The sequence below is a fragment of the Meles meles genome, chromosome 6, assembly GCF_922984935.1.
Source record: "Meles meles chromosome 6, mMelMel3.1 paternal haplotype, whole genome shotgun sequence".
NCBI lineage: Eukaryota > Metazoa > Chordata > Mammalia > Carnivora > Mustelidae > Meles > Meles meles.
Genome location: NC_060071.1, coordinates 43,238,305 through 43,260,126, shown reverse-complemented (window position 1 = coordinate 43,260,126; position 21,822 = coordinate 43,238,305). Strand labels below are relative to the sequence as shown.

General features: G+C 35.7%; 1 protein-coding gene across 1 annotated transcript in view; it reads left to right on the top strand.

The window, feature by feature from the left end:
* Window positions 1-21,822, top strand: part of ADAM10 (ADAM metallopeptidase domain 10) — a 134,995-nt gene that overhangs the window by 55,758 nt on the left and 57,415 nt on the right. Inside the window, exons 4-5 of the mRNA XM_046009157.1 lie at window positions 776-934; window positions 17,975-18,075. Of these exons, the coding sequence (XP_045865113.1) occupies window positions 776-934; window positions 17,975-18,075 (260 nt within the window). The remainder of the gene's footprint in view (window positions 1-775; window positions 935-17,974; window positions 18,076-21,822) is intronic.

The window sequence follows — 21,822 nt, the reverse complement described above, 5'->3', positions numbered from 1 at the left end:
ACAAAGGATTGTTGGTATGCTTTTGTTCAAACTACTTCTGAAATATTTGATACTTATTTAAAAAATGTATTTATAAAAGAAGGAAGCCAAAAGTTTCATGCAGATTATGTCAGGTGGGAAAAGAACTTTTTTACTTATGGTGATTAGAGCAAAAACTCAAAAGATACTTTATTTTCTTTCTTTCTTTCTTTCTTTCTCTCTCTCTTCTTTCTTTCTTTTCTTCCTTCCTTCTTTCTTCTCTTTCTTTCTTTCTTTCGTCTTGAACTAATAACCCTGTGAGATCAAGACCTGAGTTGAGATCAAGAATCAGAAGCTTAACTGACTGAGCCACCCAGGTGCTCCTCTAAAGAAACTTTAGTATGTGTTTTGGAAGTGCATATTTTATCAGTGGATCTGCTTGCCTCTTTCCAAGTTTAAGTTAATTTAACAATTATTTATTGAATGACTATTGAATTATTGCCAGGTATTGTACTTTGATGCTGGGAATGTGGTTGTCAATGAAAAAGATGTTCTCTTCTCACTGTTGTTATCTAGTAATTGTATAGACTTTAACTAAGTACTAGTTGCTGTTCACATCTCAAATTCCACTTGATATATTCTTTGTGAAAATTAATTTCCCCAATAAATTTGTATTCAAGTTTTTAAAATACGTAAGAAAAGGGGCGCCTGGGTGTCTCAGTGCGTTAAGATATGTAAGAATGGCTTTTTAAAGGAGAATGAATTTAATGTTTACGTGAAAATTTATTTTTCAAGTGTTTATTGCTTTCATTAACAGGTGAAGAAGGAAGCTTTAGCCATGGGTCCGTTATTGATGGACGATTTGAAGGATTCATCCAGACTCGTGGTGGCACATTTTATGTTGAGCCAGCAGAGCGATATATTAAAGACCGAACTCTGCCCTTTCATTCTGTCATTTATCATGAAGATGATATTAGTAAGTACTTAAATTTATTAAGTAGGCTTCTGCAAAAAGACATATAAATAGTTAAAAGTATGTGGAGACATGAGTCCTGAACTATTTTCTCTCCTAAGCTATTAATCAGGCTAGAAAAGAGTTTCACAGCCAGAGTCTCAATTTAACAAATAGTAGACCTGTATGAAGAGTTGATTTCTTTGTCAATCCATGCCTACTTTGTTGATATGGTACAACCAGTTCTATTTGAACTATGAGTTAACCAACTCTGATTGAATTAGAAATTTTATATTCTGATAATCAGTCAGTCATTTAATGCTATAATGCCTTTCTGTGTATGGCTTTCCTGTGAAATGTCCTGTCAATTTCAGGGTGGGTATTTGTGTAGTACTGTGTAGTATTTAAGGACTATTTTAGATATTTTTGTATCTCTAAATCCTTTGAGTATTTCTTTTTGGAATCTTGAAATGATTTTATTTCAGCTTGGTGAGATTCTAGGTTTATCATGATGGATTTTGTCCTCTACCCTGGTTTTTATGTGATGGTAATTTGTTGGGAGAATTCTTTATCTGTATTTTAAGAGTAGAAAATGTACTTCACTGTTTATTTTTACCATTGTTCATATATTCACAGTCATCCAATCACGAGAATGCATTAATGAAATACCACAGAAATACATTCCTCTAATTTATAATGTCTCTTGAATACTCATATTTTATTTTTGACTATAATTAGACTAGTCTCATTTTTTGCCCATTTTCCTAACTTGGCAACTTCCTTCTGGCTTCATTTTCCATTCTGCAGCCAGGAATTTATTGTCAGTAATTTCATTCTCACTCCTAATAATGTGCTGGAAAGCCTAACCATCTTGGCTTTTTGCTCTATCAGCTCTGACAGTTTCCATACTTCTTCAGTCTGTCCAACTGCTTGTTATCTCTGATGTTGGATTGCTATAGAAAATAGCATACTTATTCTAGATAGGGTACATTTATGATTTTAGCTACTTGCTAACTCACATAATTCATTAACCTACTTGCTTGTATCTATATACATATTTTTAATGCTATTTGCCTATATTTATTCATCCCTGTTTGATTCTTTTTCCAGTTTACCCTCCTGGTGTTTCAGACTTTTCTCAAGCTCCATGCTACAGTCCTTCCTCACAAGCTGGAATATGAATTGCTTTGCCTTCTTTTCTTTCTGCCAACAGAATTACTATCTACTTGATTTGTATGTTACTTTGTAATTTTTTTTTAGTAATTTAATCTTCTTGCAGGTTTACCTTTCCTGTCAGGGTATATAAGTTCTCCAAATGTGATTTCTGTTTCTTTTGCTCCTTTAACATTCTAAATTTTATTTAATATCTGGAGCAGATTCTTTGTAGACACCTACTGAAATCTTGAAACATTTTCCTTATGATGTTTTCTCAAAATCAAACAAGGCCTTATGAGAAAGGGAGAGGAGGAGAGTAATGGACAGATTTTGAACTCGTGTTTTTATTTGTATTATGATCAAACTTTATCCTTTGCTGATTTACACTTCCCATAAGTTATAATTTCTATTATTATTATATACTCTCTCTCATTTCCTTCCTTCTTCTACTTGTAAGTAGGTTGAGCATATTCTGCTCTTTTTTGCACTTTTATTGCTTCCTGTCCTGTAATTGCATTTTTCCACTTTCCATCTTATAGTAACTTCCAAATACCTTCCTTTACGTCAACTTTTCTTTTCCCCCAAAATGACGAGTTAGCTTGGAGGATCAGTGACATTGGATGTGACTGAGTTTTCTATTCCTTTTGGCATTTAACTTTACTATTGATTTCATTTCTTATTTTTTACTTGTCTTATTAAAATATAAGTTCATTAAGGGGCACCTAGGTGGCTCAGTGGGTTAAGCCTCTGCCTTTGGCTCAGGTCATGATCTCAGGGTCTTGGGATTGAGCCCTGCATTGGGCTCTTTGCTCAGTGGGGAGCCTGCTTCCCCCTCTTTCTCTGCCTGCCTTTCTGCCTACTTGTGATCTCTCTCTGTGTCAAATAAATAAATAAAATCTTTAAAAAAATTAAAAAAAAATATTCATTAAAAAAAGCAATGAGAGATCTTTTCATGTTGTTATTATTATATACCAGTAGTGGTAGTAGAGCTTAAAAATAGTAATGTTTAGAGCGACTTTGTTTGTAATTTTTTTCAGCTATTTAAAAATGTAAAAATCTTCCTTCATTTGAATAGTAGACCGAACAACTGAGTTGTTGAGCCGGCTATAGTTTGCTTAACCTTTCCTCTCCTAGAGGATGGGTGAACTTACTTTTAACTGGCTCTTTAACTTCTCTGTGTAGAATACCTAAGGTTATGGTACTGGTAGTTGTAGTCATTAACTATTTGTGTGTCCTGGCACTATATAAAATTATTTGCTTACATTACTTCATTTAATCTTTATAGTAACACCATAAAGTATAGTAGGCACTCATATCATATCCCCTTCTCCTGGCTTTATAGATGAGGGAAATTAAGGCTTAGAACACCTATGTTACTTGATAATCAATCTTGTGTTCTTCACCATGTGCTCATCTGCCTCACTCACGGAAGACAGCTGTAAACTCAACATTACTCCAAGGACTTCTGAGGCTTTTCTGAAATCTGTAAGCCTTTCTAAAATGACACGTTTGCATGTAGTGTTTTAAGCCAAATTCTCTTCTCACTATATTTAGCAGGGGATGTTCTACTTTATTTTTTTTTAAATTTTTTATTATCTTATGTATTATTATTTTTTTTTTAGATTTTATTTATTTATTTGACAGATCACAAGTAGGCAGAGGCAGGCAGAGAGAGAGAGGGGGAAGCAGGCTCCCTGCCAAGCAGAGAGCCTGATGCGGGGCTCGATCCCAGGACCCTGAGATCATGACCTGAGCCAAAGGCAGAGGCTTAACGCACCAAGCCACTCAGGCGCCCCGGATGTTCTACTTTATATCTAATTAAGAGGAAAGGACATTCCTTTAATGTATATTAGTATTTTCATATAATTTGCTTAAGTGCCAATAATTTATTTTCACAGCTGAATTACTGTGGGATTGTTTAGATCACTGTGTATATGCTTGAGTAAATTTAATATCCCTGTATGTTTATTCTCAGCAGAAGCAAATGGCAGGTGAAGTATACCCACTTAGGGTAGGCATTCTGATGAGAGTTTGGCTCCCTTTTTTTAATACCGTTTTTGCAACTAAGCCACCATGGAAAATGATATTGCTGTTCTGGAGAGTCTTAGGGAATATGGCTTCTGAGGCAGTACCAGAACACAGAGACAATTTGCAGTGAAAATGTTCATTCAATAACTTCTCTAGGTGCTTTGATATTCATATGTGATGGTGATAACCACATGCATTTATCAGCTTTAAATTCACACTTGTTCAGTTCTGTACTTAGGTAGTAAAAAGCACTTTCTCCTAGGACATAGAAGTATGAACAGTTATGGCAAGGTAAGAATACCACTTAGTCCTTTGTTCATAGTTAATTTGGAGATTGGATATAAGCAGTATTGCTACCTTATATATTTATATTCAGACATTATACTAGGAATTCATTGGTATGTATATAACTGGTTTTAGCAGCTTAGGGAGTCTTATAATCATGGATTTAAAGGTGACCTTGTAGATCAACTGGCTAAATGGGTTTCAGGGTTTAATTTATTTGCTCAAGATATAAAAGCAAGTTAGTTGCAGACATGGTAGGGAGAAAGCACAAGGGCTAATGTGTCAGAGAACTGAGGCATGCCATATGTCTGAGAAAGGAGTTAGAAGGGAAATCAGGATGATGCACTAGAATAGCTTCGTGATCTTATGGGAAGGTCTACTTTTTTTATGCAGGTAAGCAGGTCTCATTTTCTGTGTATAAAATGAAGGTGTTAGACCAGATTTTTAATATCCCTTTTCTCTTCTAAAATTGGATGATATCTAACTACTTTTCCTCTAGAGCTGGAAATATTGTTTATTTTGCTGATCATCAGATGACTATATAAAACATTTTTGCCTGTTAATGAAGTATAAGAAGTGTGCCCACCATCATTACATTTTTAAAAAACAGTTGCGGGGCGCCTGGGTGGCTCAGCGGATTAAAAAACAGTTGCATAATATTCTGTTGTTTCATTGGTGAATATATTACTTACCAACCCGTCAACTGAATGGACATTTAGATTGGTTCCCCTTTTTTACGATTAAACATTGCTGTGTTATACATTGTCTTCAAAACTGCTTATGTAAAGTATACTATTTAGTATTTTTTTGACATTTGTATACCTCTGTGAAACTGTTACCATAATCAATATAGTGTATGTATCCATTGCCCCCAAAAGGTTTCCTCCTACTCTGTGTAATCTTTCTCTTCTTCTCAACAATTCTTTTCTCAGGTACAAAACTGCAGGCTAGTTTGCACTTTGTAGTATTTTATGTAAATGCACTTATGTCTTATGTAGGCTAAAAAATCTGGCTTCTTTAGCACAGTATTTTTGAGATTCATCCATATTGTTCTTGTGTATTAATAGTGCATTCGTTTTTATTGATGTAGTATTTAATTGTGTGGATAACATCTTTATGCATTTGCCTGTTAATATGCATGTTTTGGGTTATCAAAAATTAAAAAAACTAAAGCTTTTGATAAACTCATCAACTATTGATTGATTAAACATTTTACATGTGATAAATTTTGAAAAAAGACAAGAAGTTGTAACAGATACTAAGGGCTTTTACTGTCTTGGTCTAATACCTGAGGTCTAGAAAGGGGACATTTTGGAAATTTAAGATGAGCCTTGTGGAAACAAGAGAGCAGAAGGAACATTCATCTTATGCGAGTTGTGTATAGATTCTGTCTCCCCCAAACCAATACTCATCCTTCAAAATGCAGTTCAGAAATAATCTAGAAACCTTTCTGGCTCCTCACTTCTGGCTGTACCTCTCTTTACTGCTGTCGATGTGTTGGTGAGTCCTCGCTGTGTTTTGAATTCAGCAGTTTACGGGTCAGTGGTCCATGTGATTGATCTCTGGGAAGAGGCGTGGAAGGAAAACAGCTGTTGACTGGATGAGTACATTAAATTAAACCAATATTTAACATTTTATTAACTGTGGATGATTGCAGCAACACTTCACACTTAGGGAGTTAATATTTAAATGGATACTTGTTTATATGTCTAAAACCCCAGCTAGACTGTGAGCTCTTTGAGGGTCTGTACTCTTTGTCTGTGTATTCTTGTGTTGCTTTTATTTGGTAACTAATAGTTTTTTCCCTCTCATTGCTTGTCGTATAAATAAATTAATGCAGTTAAGAATAACATTGAGATACAGCTAGGAAATTTATGTGCATACATGGCTTAATTTTGAACAAGGTCTATGTTATAGTGGATCTGTAAAGTAGTTAGAGATTTAGAACACACTTTCATGTAGAAACAGTTTTTGGTTGCAGGCAGCTCCTACTTACCACAGGTGGAATGAAGGCTAAAAGGAGGCTATTGGAATCAGCAGTTTACAGATCTTTGGTTACTGGACGACCTTTAAAGAGGAATGGAAATCAGCTGCTGACTGAGAAATTAAATTCAACAAGTGTTTACTTATTTGTCCATGTACCGGAAGGATTAAGTCTAGTCAGAATGTGATAAATGCTTAACCAAAATGCCATCAAAGCATAGAGGGTATTACAAACTGAAGGAGCCTTAGGGATACTTAGGAAGACTTCTTAGGGGAGGTGGCATTTGACTTGAACCTTGAACATAGGGTAGACTTTTGGCTGTTAGAAGTAAGAATCTCTGAAGACAGAAGAAAGGTAGTTGTAACTCTGGTTGCAGTAGTATTTGTTTTTAGCTGCTGCAGCTCAGGAACTTCAGAAGGGAAAGGAAACTGGCATTTTCTATGCCCCAGACTCACCCATTTTCTGTGTATAGGGGTATAATGCCAGATTGAATAAATGGAAATAATGGTCATATTAAACCAGTGTGTTACAAGCTTTCATTGCAAGTTTTAGTTGTAAGTTTTACAGGTGTAATAACTGATTAATTATTTTTGAAATTTGAGTGCAGTTGACATGTGATTAATTTACTAATATCATCTGAGTGCCTAATTTGTATAAGACACTTTCAAATGCTGTGGACACAAAGGTTCTTATCCTAATACATCTTAGAGTCTAGTGATTCTGTTTATAATTGATCAGAATAATAGAGCAACATTGCTTCTCTTGACCTTATGCCCATGATCTACTTGGCCCCCAGCACTAACCCTTTCTTCTTAAAAACCATAGGTGGGAAAGGACATGCCTGGCCCATCCCATCTCTTTCCTGGGTGATCAGTGTTGTGAGTGCAGGTGAAAAGGGAGACCACCTTCAGTTTCCTCTCTGTCCCAGGGACAATCATACTATGCTTCTCTTCCCGTGCTCTCCCCACCCTCTGGAGAGACTGGATGTAGGAAATGGAGACAGGGTGTTCAGGAGACAGGGACTCCTGTCTCCTGGAGTTCAAAGAGAGAAGGACATTTGGGTTTGCCCTAGCCATTCTTTTATTTCTCTACACTCATCCTCTCTCCTTTAAAAAAAAAAAAAAAAAAAAAAAAAGCCCACTTCTTCCTTTTACTCTTCTTCAGTGAATCTTTGTTAATTTTTTACAACTTTGGGAGTAAACAGCATTTTCGTGGGTAAGAACCCTACCTACCTACCCTCGAGATATTAACAACTTTCTGTTCATTGTGAAGTTAGTCTATCTTAAATTCAATTAAGATAATAAAAGTTAGATTATTTCATTGGATTTGGTGATTTATAGCATTTATTGGAGACATTACACCATATTTGAGATCTCATAACTGAGGCCTTGGACTTTGCAATCAGATTTTTAACCTGCCAGTCACACAGAGGTGAGGAAAGCCTCACTGGAAATAGTGAGGATGCAAGGGGATGCAAGGTCTACACTAGTTAGTATGTAGTGAGAAGTGGGTGTTTTTTTATGCACCAGTTCTGTTGGACAGAGTATCTAAATGGTAAATATTTCCTTCTTCCTGGGAGTGGATGATTGAGAGTTAATTAGAACTATTTCCTGCTTGAGGTGGTATCACAATATATGTATTATTTATATTTGCCCCTTCTACGGCAAAACAAAAGCAAGAGGTTGGCATGCAAAAGAACTGGAAGATGGGCAATAGATTTAAAGCCAATCTTTGTTTTAAATAGGCTGAATGTTCTACACCAATGATTCATTCTTTGTGAAAGAATATGCTGTTTGGCCTTTTCAGGGGAACTACAGTGCATCCTATGATTTAGCATCACAATGAGGGCTTATTCATTAGTTGAACAAAGGCTTTTTCTAGAAATAGGGATTATATTGTCAGTAATTTTAGAGGGAAAATGTCATTGTTCATTTTCATAGTTAATGTGACCAGGGTAAATAGGTCTTTTAGAAGTTTTGTAAGTAGGAAAAATTTTACACTTGATTCCTTTTTTTTCTGTTGGGACAGTTCTGTGCTAACAGAATTTGAAGCATATATAAATACCATTTTGTTGCTTTGGAAATGTCTTTTTTTATCTTAAATATCAAACTTTCCGAAAGTATGTCTGTCTCTAGTTTATGGTATATAAAATAAAATTTATAAAGAGATTAAAACACTACATTTTTCTTTTTAGATATTCTAATTTTTCTAATATTTTAAAGTATGGTGTACTAAATAATAGTTTTAAAAAATTTTTCATTCCCCTATACACTTATAAGTAATAATTAGAGTTTTAATATATTTATTTATTTATTTATTTTTTTTTCTCATTTTATTTATTTTTTCAGCGTAACAGTATTCATTCTTTTTGCACAACACCCAGTGCTCCATGCAAAACGTGCCCTCCCCATTACCCACCACCTGTTCCCCCAACCTCCCACCCCTGACCCTTCAAAACCCTCAGGTTGCCCCAACCTCCCACCCCTGACCCTTCAAAACCCTCAGGTTGTTTTTCAGAGTCCATAGTCTCTTATGGTTCGCTTCCCCTCCCCAATGTCCATAGCCCGCTCCCCCTCCCCCAATCCCACCTCCCCGCAGCAACCCCCAGTTTGTTTTGTGAGATTAAGAGTCATTTATGCTTTGTCTCCCTCCCAATCCCATCTTGTTTCATTTATTCTTCTCCTATCTCCTACCCCCCCATGTTGCTTCTCCATGTCCTCATATCAGGGAGATAATATGATAGTTGTCTTTCTCCGATTGACTTATTTCACTAAGCATGATACGCTCTAGTTCCATCCACGTCGTCGCAAATGGCAAGATTTCATTTCTTTTGATGGCTGCATAGTATTCCATTGTGTATATATACCACATCTTCTTTATCCATTCATCTGTTGATGGACATCTAGGTTCTTTCCATAGTCTGGCTATTGTAGACATTGCTGCTATAAACATTCGGGTACACGTGCCCCTTCGGATCACTATGTTTGTATCTTTAGGGTAAATACCCAGTAGTGCAATTGCTGGGTCATAGGGTAGTTCTATTTTCAACATTTTGAGGAACCTCCATGCTGTTTTCCAGAGTGGTTGCACCAGCTTGCATTCCCACCAACAGTGGAGGAGGGTTCCCCTTTCTCCACATCCTCTCCAGCATCTGTCATTTCCTGACTTGTTCATTTTAGCCATTCTGACTGGTGTGAGGTGATATCTCATTGTGGTTTTGATTTGTATTTCCCTGATGGCGAGTGACGTGGAGCATTTTTTCATGTGTCTGTTGGCCATCTGGATGTCTTCTTTGCAGAAATGTCTGTTCATGTCCTCTGCCCATTTCTTGATTGGATTGTTTGTTCTTTGGGTGTTGAGTTTGCTAATGCTGAAAAAGCATTTGACAAAGTACAGCATCCCTTCCTGATCAAAACTCTTCAAAGTGTGGGGATAGAGGGCACATACCTCAATATTATCAAAGCCATCTATGAAAAACCCACCGCAAATATCATTCTCAATGGAGAAAATCTGAAAGCTTTTCCGTTAAGGTCAGGAACACGGCAGGGATGTCCATTATCACCACTGCTATTCAACATAGTACTAGAAGTCCTAGCCTCAGCAATCAGACAACAAAAAGAAATTAAAGGCATCCAAATTGGTAAAGAAGAAGTCAAACTATCACTCTTCGCAGATGATATGATACTATATGTGGAAAACCCAAAAGACTCCACTCCAAAACTGCTAGAACTTGTTCAGGAATTCAGTAAAGTGTCAGGATATAAAATCAATGCACAGAAATCAGTTGCATTTCTGTACACCAACAACAAGACTGAAGAAAGAGAAATTAAGGAGTCAATCCCATTTACAATTGTACCCAAAACTATAAGATACCTAGGAATAAACCTAACCAAAGAGACTAAGAATCTATACACAGAAAATTATAAAGTACTCATGAAAGAAATTGAGGAAGACACAAAAAAATGGAAAAATGTTCCATGCTCCTGGATTGGAAGAATAAATATTGTGAAAATGTCTATGCTACCTAAAGCAATCTACACATTTAATGCAATCCCTATCAAAATACCATCCATTTTTTTCAAAGAAATGGAACAAATAATCCTCAAATTTATATGGAACCAGAAAAGACCTCGAATAGCCAAAGGAATATTGAAGAACAAAGCCAAAGTTGGTGGCATTACAATTCCGGACTTCAAGCTCTATTACAAAGCTGTCATCATCAAGACAGCATGGTACTGGCACAAAAACAGACACATAGATCAGTGGAACAGAATAGAGAGCCCAGAAATCGACCCTCAACTCTATGGTCAACTAATCTTCGACAAAGCAGGAAAGAATGTCCAATGGAAAAAAGACAGCCTCTTCAATAAATGGTGCTGGGAAAATTGGACAGCCACATGCAGAAAAATGAAATTGGACCACTTCCTTACACCACACACGAAAATAGACTCCAAATGGATGAAGGACCTCAATGTGAGAAAGGAATCCATCAAAATCCTTGAGGAGAATGCAGGCAGCAACCTCTTTGACCTCAGCCGTAGCAACATCTTCCTAGGAACAACGGCAAAGGCAAGGGAAGCAAGGGCAAAAATGAACTGTTGGGATTTCATCAAGATCAAAAGCTTTTGCACAGCAAAGGAAACAGTTAACAAAACCAAAAGACAACTGACAGAATGGGAGAAGATATTTGCAAACGACATATCAGATAAAGGGCTAGTATCCAAAATCTATAAGGAGTTTTAATATATTTAATAAGAGGGTATTAGTATTTTCATATTTAAAATTTTTTAAGGTTGGGAACAATTGTAACTTTACCCATTGATATGAAGATCACTTTGCATAGTTTCAGCTGATGTGGTCAGTTTTACTGCTACCACTAATGGGGCAAAGCAAGGGGTGCCTATCGTTAACTGGGTAAATAGGATAGAGAATGGACTCTGGAAATATAGTGTCATTGCCAGGAAGCATAAGTGAACTGTTAGAGGTTACAAATGATTATTATTTTTTTTTCCATTTTATTTATTACAAATGATTATTTTTGAGTGAGAATAGTCAGTTACCGGTTTTCCCCAGGCCCATTCAATTGCAGGGGTGCAGGTAGAAAGTTCATTTTAAACAAGATTTGGGTGAGAGGTGGGGTGGAGGGGCAATGAAGTTTTAAGGCAATACAGTGAATTAATTATAATAATAATAATTGAGTATTGGATTTAAGCTGAATAAACAGAAGAAAGAGACTATCCAGTGATAGTGAACAAGGCGGTAACATTGGTAGATTGAAAGATCTTAAGTGGTGTTGCAGGATTGTTGGAGGGAATTTTCAGAAAAGATAATTGGTGGAAAGAAAGTAGGATGTGCAAGTTGAGATTATTAATGGGTTTCAGTTATTAGTAATGACAGGTTCAAAAGAATGTAAGCAAGATCTTGATGTAGGAGAAGATCATTGGAGAGAAGGCGGTGTAAGTGTACTGGAAGAATCATCGATATTATTGGAATCACTAAGAATTATGTTGGGGTGATGTCAGAGAGATAGGAGCTAAAAATAAGGAAATAAAGGGAAGTAGTGACCTAGGGACAGCAAATGCCTCTAATGAGTTAGAGTAGTTGCTGGTATAGTCTCATGACTATAAAAGCTAAATCACAATGAGAATAGTCCTGATGGCCCTAAGTCAGAAAGTGGTAGATGGTTTTGAGTTTTTAGTGACATGAGAGGCAGGGAAATGTTTTCTCAGGAATAGGAAGAGTTCTTGGGTTCCCCCTTGATTCTTGCTGGAGTTGAGTAATGCGGCAGGAGTCTCTTGACCTCTGCTAGATGATGGACCAGGGGAGGTGATATTCTGAAATGTCTGTATTCTCTTGGTTCCAGCCAAACGCAGCTTTTTGGAGGTGTGATGGCACAGAGCAATCTTATTTTAGGCTGCCTTTTACCCCTGGGGAATGATGGCCTGCAAGATGGTGGTTCTGTTCTTGCTTCTTCTGGCTTCCTTTCACCTGCTGCTGATGTTAGCCTATAGATGGTGTGCTGTTACACTAGTATTTGTTTGACTTCTGACTGCAGAAGACTGGTGGGAAGAAATCCATTCTAATATCGGCTACATATACAGTATCAACAAATGTATATGTGTGTGTATACCTGTATATGTTTATGTCTATAAATATATTAGCTTTATATATTTTATCATGTAGGTGATATACCCATTAAGCAGTACTTGTTTGAGTACCCTATCTTAAATGGGCAGATGCTCAGCATCAGTGCAAATATCTTGATGACAACAGAGTGTCACTGTGTCTAGTATTACTAATATCTGGAAAGTATTTATATTTTATTGGGTTACTACATAATAGGGACTGCTGAATATGTATAAATCGTATATTCTTCTTTGGCTTCCCTTATCATCATACTAAAGAGAATGATGTTACAGTTGTTTAAGACAGGGATATTTTTGTTTTGTTTCTGAATTCAGTAAGATACTCATTTAAATGCTGTGCACATTCACTGGTTCAAGTGTTTGGAAGTATAAAATTCGCTCTTCCAGAAATACTTTGTAGTGGCTGTTTTGTGCCTGTGTAGAAACAGATTCAAAATATATTTCTTAGTATTTTTTTGGGAAAGGTTTTATTTATTTATTTAAGAGAGAAAATGAGCATGAGCAGGGGGAGGGGCATAGGGAGAGGGAATGGCAGAAATCTATGCTGAGCAGGGAGCCGGATGCAGGGCTTGAACCTAGGACCCCAAGATCATAACCTGAGCTGAAGTCAGTTGCCCAACCAACTGAGCCACCCAGGTGCCCTTCTTTGTTTTGAGTGGAGGTGTATCCTAATTCCTCTCATGGTCAGATTATGATATTTGTTATTTCTCAAATTTGAAAAATATCAAGGATATTAACTGATTTATTTATTGAAGTATTATAATTAAACTATATTATGTATTGAAGCAAAAATGTTATTTTGACATATTATGTGGTAGACTTAAACCACATTGCTAACAAGCTTCACAGCTCTTTTTACTTTTTTAAAACTGAAAATCTTGCATTGAGTAAATCTTCTTAAATTGTTTGAACAGTGAAAATAGCACATTTCTCTTAGCGTGCGAAATATTTTATCTGGGTGTTACAGAGTTTACAAATTTCTATCTTTAGCTAAAAGTGGAATTATTACTGTGTGTATGACTCTTCAACTTAACTGTATGTCTGATTTTTTGGACAAAAGTTCTATCTGGGGATGAGTAAAAACTAGTTACAAATGAAAACATTCAGAAAATGACAATAAATACTAAATACTAAATAATACTAAGAACTGCTAAAGAATTTCTGATATGCTAGCCTAAGATTATTTTGGTACTATGATTGGAAAAATTTGCCAAATGCCATTGGGAGAACAGGTATAAAATTAGTTTTTCTCTCTTTGATGAACATTTTCACTATCTGTTAAGGCAGTGCTAGCTGCAGTACAAAATAGCCCCCAAATTCAATGACAAAATGCACTAAAAGCTCACTTCACTAAGTAACATTTAAGGTGAGTATTTCTCATCAGGCAGCTTCTCTTCAATAAATAATTCAGGAATCCAGGGTACTTTATTTCATACTGTTTCCAGTTTGTCTCCCGTCAGCCATTCAGATGGGCAGAGACTATGGAGTATCCTGATTTGTGCACTTCATTACTGCTCATGCTCCTTCAACTTGAACTTGGTTATATGTCACACCTAACTTGGAAGGGAGCTGGGAAATTCACTGTAGCTTTGTATGCAGAATAATGAGGACCTGTTGGTCAATGGCTACCAAACTATGCCAAGAGTAAAAAATTTTTTTTTTCAAATAAGATTTTTGAATAGTTTTTTTTTTTTTTTTTTAAGATTTTGTTTATTTATTTGACAGACAGAGTTCACAAGTAGGCAGAGAAGCAGGCAGAGAGTGAGAAGGAAGCAGGCTCCCCACCAAGCAGAGAGCCCAGGATCATGACCTGAGCTGAAGGCAGAGGCTTTAACCCACTGAGCCACCCAGGCGCCCCTAAAGACCTTTTTTTTAATTGGCTAAATGATATACTGATTTGAAGAGACTTTGGAGACATTTATGTATTTTGGTAAACAAATTATTCCCTCTGCCCCTGTATTTCTTTCTTTCGTTCTGTCTTTTCTTCTTTTCCTTTCTTCTTTTCTTTTTGGTAGTGGTGAGGTGTGTGGGATGGGGAGACCAGGTATGGTAGACTTTTATGGAAAGTTCATCTGAAAATTGATTGTAACAATTTAATCACAGGGCTTGTCTTTTGAAAGGCTAAGAAGTAAAATAGTTTTTTGTTTGGGAGTGGTGTCATTGGATGTCCATGCTTGTGTGTCTATGCTAATGTCTCTTTGTGAGAGATAGCAATTTGGGGTTGGGGTTATTAAGATGGTTTTAAGAAATGTCACGATAAAATCAGAATTGTAGTATAAAATAGTTCTTTTTTTAAAGTTTTAATTTTAATTCTCATATAGTTAACATACAGCATTATATTAGTTTCAGGTGTCAAAATAGCTTTTTTTTGTGTGTATACTGGGAGATGTCTAATTCAACTGTAAGAATTTCATCAAATGGTAAATAAGCATTTTTCATTGAACTTAAATTAGCCTAGGATAAGTGGTAAAATAGATTCTTATTATCTTAAATACAGACTTACTCTAAATTGAGATACCACAAACTCACCTGTTAGTGGAAAAATAAGACTATAACATACTAATTGAATTGTAATTTAGTTGCATAACACATTGGAACAGAAACTAAACTTTTGGAAAATATATAAATTAGTTTCATCCGTTGTTATATAGCAAAATATTTTATGTATCTGTAACTCTTTTTTTTTTTTTTTTTAAAGCTCTTTTTTTTTTTTTTAAAGATTTTATTTATTTATTTGACAGACAGAGATCACAAGTAGATAGAGAGGCAGGCAGAGAGAGAGAGAGAGAGGGAGGGAAGCAGGCTCCCTGCTGAGCAGAGAGCCCGATGCGGGACTCGATCCCAGGACCCTGAGATCATGACCTGAGCCGAAGGCAGCGGCTTAACCCACTGAGCCACCCAGGCGCCTCTTGAGTATAGTTTTTACTTGTCTGCCTAGTTTTTGCCAGGGTCAGCAGAAGGATTCCTCCTCATAAACATTGTTATCTTAAATAGATAAGCCATTTTCTTAGCCTTGAGTTAAGGGAAAACATGCCAAAGACTCAGTCCATGTTCCTAGTTACTGGAGTCTGGACTATCCTAGTAGGGGGGTAAAATAAAATGGAACAAAGTTATGGATGTATAAATGATAGCAAACTATGAACATGGCTTTATAATAACAATTAAAATAAGTAGCAAAATTCCAAGAGATACTAAATTCTTTTAACTGAAAAAGGTACTTAAGTATGTGTATAAACATGCCTGTGAATAGGACTCTATATTTTTTTCTTTGTTTATTAAAATGAGTGTTCTTGGCATGGAGGAGCTTCTTCACCTGGTGGTTCAGGCAAGTTAGAGTCCATTAAGAATCTGGGCAAGACTCATTGGGATGTTTTAACCTGAAGTTAAAATTGTATTATCAGAGGAAGATATGTGGTGATTATAACCCCAAATCTTCTAAAAGGTGAGAATTGAAAATCTGGGCATATTACATTGGAAAACTCTTCAGCCTTTGTGGCAGATTCTTTTTGGATACATTTTGAATGGTGTTACGTTTTTACTTTCCCAAAGTCAGCCTTTGAAATGCTAAAATAATACACATATTAGGTTTTGTCTTATTTGGTACTTCAGTGCCACTTTGAAATCATTTGTTCTACCAACGTTGCCGTCTTTTAGTCCTAATTTTATTTTGAAAAATGTTAAACTTACAAAAAGTTAAAAGAATTATGCAGAAACATATATCCTCCTAGATCTACTGTTAAAAAAAATTTTTTTTTGCACCCCTCATACACTTTTTGGGGCACTATTTGAAAATAGGTTGTAGACATCATGAAACTTCATTGCTAAACATGTCCCCTAAAACTCACACTCCTTAAGAATATGTACATTTTCATAAATAGCTATGGTAGTATTCGCCCCTAAAAAAAGTAATTCAGTAATACCTTTTACTATCCAGGTTCCCCTACCCTTAGTTAGCAACTTTTTCTGGTTTTTTTTTTCCCCCTTTAAATGATATTGCCATTTTTTACTTGTCTAGATCAGTGACTTATAGGATATTCTGTATTTTATTGTGTCTTGATTATTTATTCATGAACATATTTGGTCAAGAATATTGTATAGGGAAAGCTGGGCATTCCTTACCACATTACATCAAGAGGCACATATTTTTCTACTACTGGTTGTGCTTAGCTTGGTCATTTGGTAAATGAAGTGAGAATTACTATATCTTTAGTGTGAAGGTACCATTTTCCTTTATAATTAGTAAATAATCTATATTAGTAAACTTCCAGAGACTATGAAAATCCTGTTACCTTATATCTTTCACCTAATGGTTTTAGTACCCATTAATGATCCTTACCTAAATCACTTCATACATGTGGAGTTACAAAGTCTTAACATTTTAAGTCTATTATTTCACATTTATTGATTGGAATTTTACAGTTTTTGGAGTCTTGACCTTTGATTAAAAAACAAAAGTTTAAGTTTGAACTGTTAATACCAGTAAATGTAGGTTGTCACATGGAACTCCTGCCTCTAAACTGCTATGTTTGTTATATTTTTGTGTTATATTATCTAATTAGCATTCAAAGAAATAGATCACTAGTATCCACTTTAGGTTCTAGATTTTCTTAAGAAACTACGTACAGTATTTCTAATTATAATTTTTGTACTATATCTTAAGCTACTTAAGGATTTTTCAGTGCTGCTCCTCTCACCCGTGTCTTGGTATTTTATCTTGACAGTTCTCTTAATTATGGTAACTTGATTAAATTATAAAATAGGTTCATGAATAAGGAGAACCCTAGCAAGGGAGAAGTATGTGAAATTTGAGAGAATGGAATAATGTTTTAAATGACTAAGCTAAAATGGAACAGGTATCTAGAAATAGAATGAATTCAGTTAAGGATAAATTAATCACTGTTTAATTATAAAGGGAAAACAAATGATAAAATAGTTATTGGCTTATAAAGCTCTCACTTGAATTACACTTCGAAGAAATTTAAACTCACTTTGCTTTTACTGTGCCATGAAGCATGTTTCTAGGTCACTTTTCCTTGAGGCCAGTTGGTATTCATTGAAGGAATTTAAGCCATATAGAATATTATATTAGTCTAACTGTAATTCAGCTTGAGGTGTACATTTGCAGCATAGGAAAATTAATGTGTTTGGAGGGAAAGTTATAAATTATGAAATGAAGTAAACTGCAGTATTAACACACTTTATATATCTGAAGCAGGAAAGGTTGGGAAAGTTAAACCTAGAATGAAGAATGGTTATTGTCTTTTTTAGAATTCACAAATCATCTAGACAAAAATCTAGAGACTGGTGATATTTTATTGAGGAGAACTTAAGAACCTGCCAGCTTTTAAAATGAGAATGCTCAATAAGCATCTGTGGCTTTCATTAATTTTCACAGTTAGCTTTTCATTTATAAGATAGTAATCTCTAAACCTGTGATAGTAATGTCATTACTTCTTTGTATTTTAGACTATCCCCATAAATATGGTCCACAGGGGGGCTGTGCAGATCATTCAGTATTTGAAAGGATGAGGAAGTACCAGATGACTGGTGTAGAGGAAGTAACACAGGTAAGGATTTTAATACTAGCTTACATTTAAGAAATGGAAATGACTTAGTTATGTGTTCCTGCATTAAAAATGTGTGTTCTAGAATTTCTGAAAGATTTATACCTCTGTGGGGAAGTACTTATATTTTTTAATGTTCAAAATGTCAGGTAACTTGCCTATAATAAGGCATGATGCTGAGATTGGAATGCAAATCTGTGTGACTCAAAAAACATTAAGTTACATGTCCAGAATATACTCTGTCTTACATATTTTGTTGTCAAGTTATGAAAAATTTAGTCCAAACACATATTTTGTATAAATGTATTTGTATTAGTATGAAAATTAGAGTGACCAAATTATCCTGGTTTGCTGGCCTAAGCAAACTGAGATGTTTAGGCACTATAATAAAAATCACAAGGCTGGGGCGCCTGGGTGGCTCAGTGGATTAAGCCGCTGCCTTCGGCTCAGGTCATGATCTCAGGGTCCTGGGATCGAGCCCCGCATCGGGCTCTCTGCTCCGCAGGGAGCCTGCTTCCTCCTCTCTCTCTGCCTGCCTCTCTGCCTACTTGTGATCTCTCTCTCTGTCAAATAAATAAATAAAATCTTTAAAAAAAAAAAAAATCACAAGGCTTTTGAGACTTATATATATTTGTTTATTTGTCAAATTAGTTGATTTTTAACGTAATCTCTATGCCCAGCGTGGAGCTCCAACTCTGCTTTTGATACATTACATTTTTTCACCATTTGTCTACTGTTTTTTTAACTCTTTTTCTGACCTTTTTAGAAATAGTTAATTCAAAACACACATTTAAAATGAAAAAAATATTTTTATGGTAAAACATTTATTATGTATTTTGGTGTCTTTTCTAAAAGTAGTAAGATGGAGTAATGTTGCTGGAGTTTCTTTAGTCACAAATGCAGATATGTGTGTTTCTTGATCTGCAAAATGGAACAAATAATTCTATTTCAGGTGGCTTTTTCAAGTATAAGCGAGATTTTCTTGCACTTCTTGAATAATTATGTATCAATCTTCTGCCTTATGTCAGAGACTGGTAGGTTCTGGGAGTATGTGGAAATGAACATGAAAGCTTGTTCTCAAAAAGTTAGTAACTTAACCCTTGAAAAACATGGTAGTTGGGGGGTTGCTGACCCTTGTGCAGTTGAAAATCTGCATTTAACTTTTGACTCCCCAAAAACTTAACTACTGATAGCCTCCTATTGACTGGATACCTTACTTGATAACATGAATAGTTAATTAACATATTTTGTATGTTATATGTATTTAATACTGTATTCTTATAAGCTAGACAGAAAAATGTTATTAAGAAAATTATAAGGAAGAGAAAATACATTTAGAGTATGGTAGTTTATATATGGAAAAAATCACATATTAGTGGGCCCACACCCACCCATGACAGGTTTGTTCAGGGATCAACTGTAGTTTAATTGGTGACACAGAGAAACAATTGAGAGTGGTAGGAGATAGAAGAGGATTAAGCATTGATACTGTACACATAAGAGAAGTAGTTAATCTAGCCTAGGAAGTATTTGAGGACAAAAATCAGAAACTAAAAGAATAAGCAGAAGTTACGTTGACCATGAAGAGACAGAGTGATAGGAGGAACAGTATATACAAAGGTCAGAGAGACAGCAAGACCAGGAAAGAATTTTTAACTCCAGGGTGGGGTACAAAACTAGAGACTAGAAAAAGAATTCGAAGTTTTTCAGTTACTCAGTTGAGCTCGTGGCTTGTACTAAGGTATTGGTAATGTGGATAAAGAGGACAAGACTACAGAACACTAAATATAACAGAGTTTAGCAGTGGCTGGCTAGATATAACATTCATATACAAAAGTAGGCTGCATTTCTTTATATCAGCAGACTACTAGAAAAAGAGAATATCATTTAATAATAGTAAAAGACTGTCATGTATTGAATAATCAGTGTAACAAGGAATTGTAAGGTCTATATAAGGAAAATTATAAAACTTTGGAAGAAAAGTTAAAGAAGATTGATTTAAATAAATGGAGAGATATACTGTCGTTGTGGAAAATAATACCTAATATCATAAAAACATCAATTTTCTCCATATTGATTTTTTTTTTTTTGCTGTAATATTTACTAGTTCATTTTTTTTTCAAGATTTTATTTATTTATTTGGCAGAGATCACAGGTAGGCAGAGAGGCAGGCAGAGAAAGAGGGGAAGCAGGCTCCCCGCTGGACAGAGAGCCCAACATGGGGCTCGATCCCAGGACCCTGAGATCATGATCCGAGCTGAAGGCAGAGGCTTAACCCACTGAACCACCCAGGCGCCCCCCCCACTTTTAAAATAAACATATAATGTATTTATTTTTTTTAAATAGACATATAATGTATTATTAGCCCCAGGGTTACAAAACCTGTGAATCGCCAGGTTTACACACTTCACAGCACTCACCATAGCACATACCCTCCCCAATGTCCATAACCCCATATTGATTTGTAGGTTCACTGCAATTCCAATATAAATTACAGCAGGGTTATTCACAGCCCAGTGATGTGTCAAAAATGTTACAGAGGAAAGTAAAGGCTAATAAGAAGTAGGGCCCACCCTAAAGGCAGTGAGCAGGAAAGAGGGAATTACTCTGGAAGATATTAAGACTTATAAAATTGAGAGTATGTTATTAGCATAAGATGAACAAGTTGACCAGAGGAATAAAATTGAGCTCTCAGAAGGAGACTGATACATGTGTGAAACTTTGTTATGTAGTAGAGGTAGAAGCTCAAATCAGTGAGGAAAAGTAGAGATCATTGAGTAAGCAGAGCCGGAAAAAAAGTGTCCATTTGGGGAAAAAAAATGAAATTACGTCTCCATCTTACATCATATTTAAAACAGAACAAAATTCCTGGTTTATTAAAGTATTAAACGTCTAAAATGAAAAATGTGAAATGCTTAGTGGAAAAAATAAGTGGAGATTTTCCTTCTAGCCATGATGGAGTAATTGATATCCAGCTAGACCTCCTGTGAATATATGAAGACTGAACTGAATGAGATATTTGAAACAATTATTTTCAGACATTGTTCGAATGTAGGGAAGGGAAGGCAGGGAAGGACTGAGATCCCTGAGAGTGGAGAAGTAAGTCTTTCTGTGATTTCCCTGACTTTTTTGGCTGGAGGCAAAATTTTAGGTATGGCACTGGGAAAGGAGATCTCAAGAAGGGTGAGAAGTACATAGCAATTCTCTTGAGTTGAAGAGACAGGTCAAAGTTTAGGAAGGCTGAGGTATCTGGACTTAGGACAGAATGCCTGAGAAGAGAGGGCTATACTGGGAAAAGCTCCAGATATCTGGACAGGAGTTGCCTTGAGTCTTAGCTGAAAACTAGTCTGTGCATGCACAGGAAAAGGACAGACTATTGGAGAATCTATAAGTTGAACAACTATAAGAAATTACACTTGGTAGAAATCCCAAGTCATGCTAGGAATAGGGTGACCTCACGCTAGAGTAAAGACTACTTCAAACCTGCCTTTATTAATCTGAAAAATCAAGCTTGATAAAGATCAAAGTGATTCTCAAGTAAATTAGTTCCCTGTCAGAATAAAGCTCAATAATATTTGTTGAAGGAGGACACAGAATGGAGATACTCTACAATGTAAGCATTCAAAAAACATTCAGAAAACATTCAAAAAACATTACTAGATGACAGAAAGATGAAAAATGTGATCTGTAGTCAGGAGAAAATAACACCAGTTGGAAACAGAACCAGAAATTACAGGCATTAGCACACAA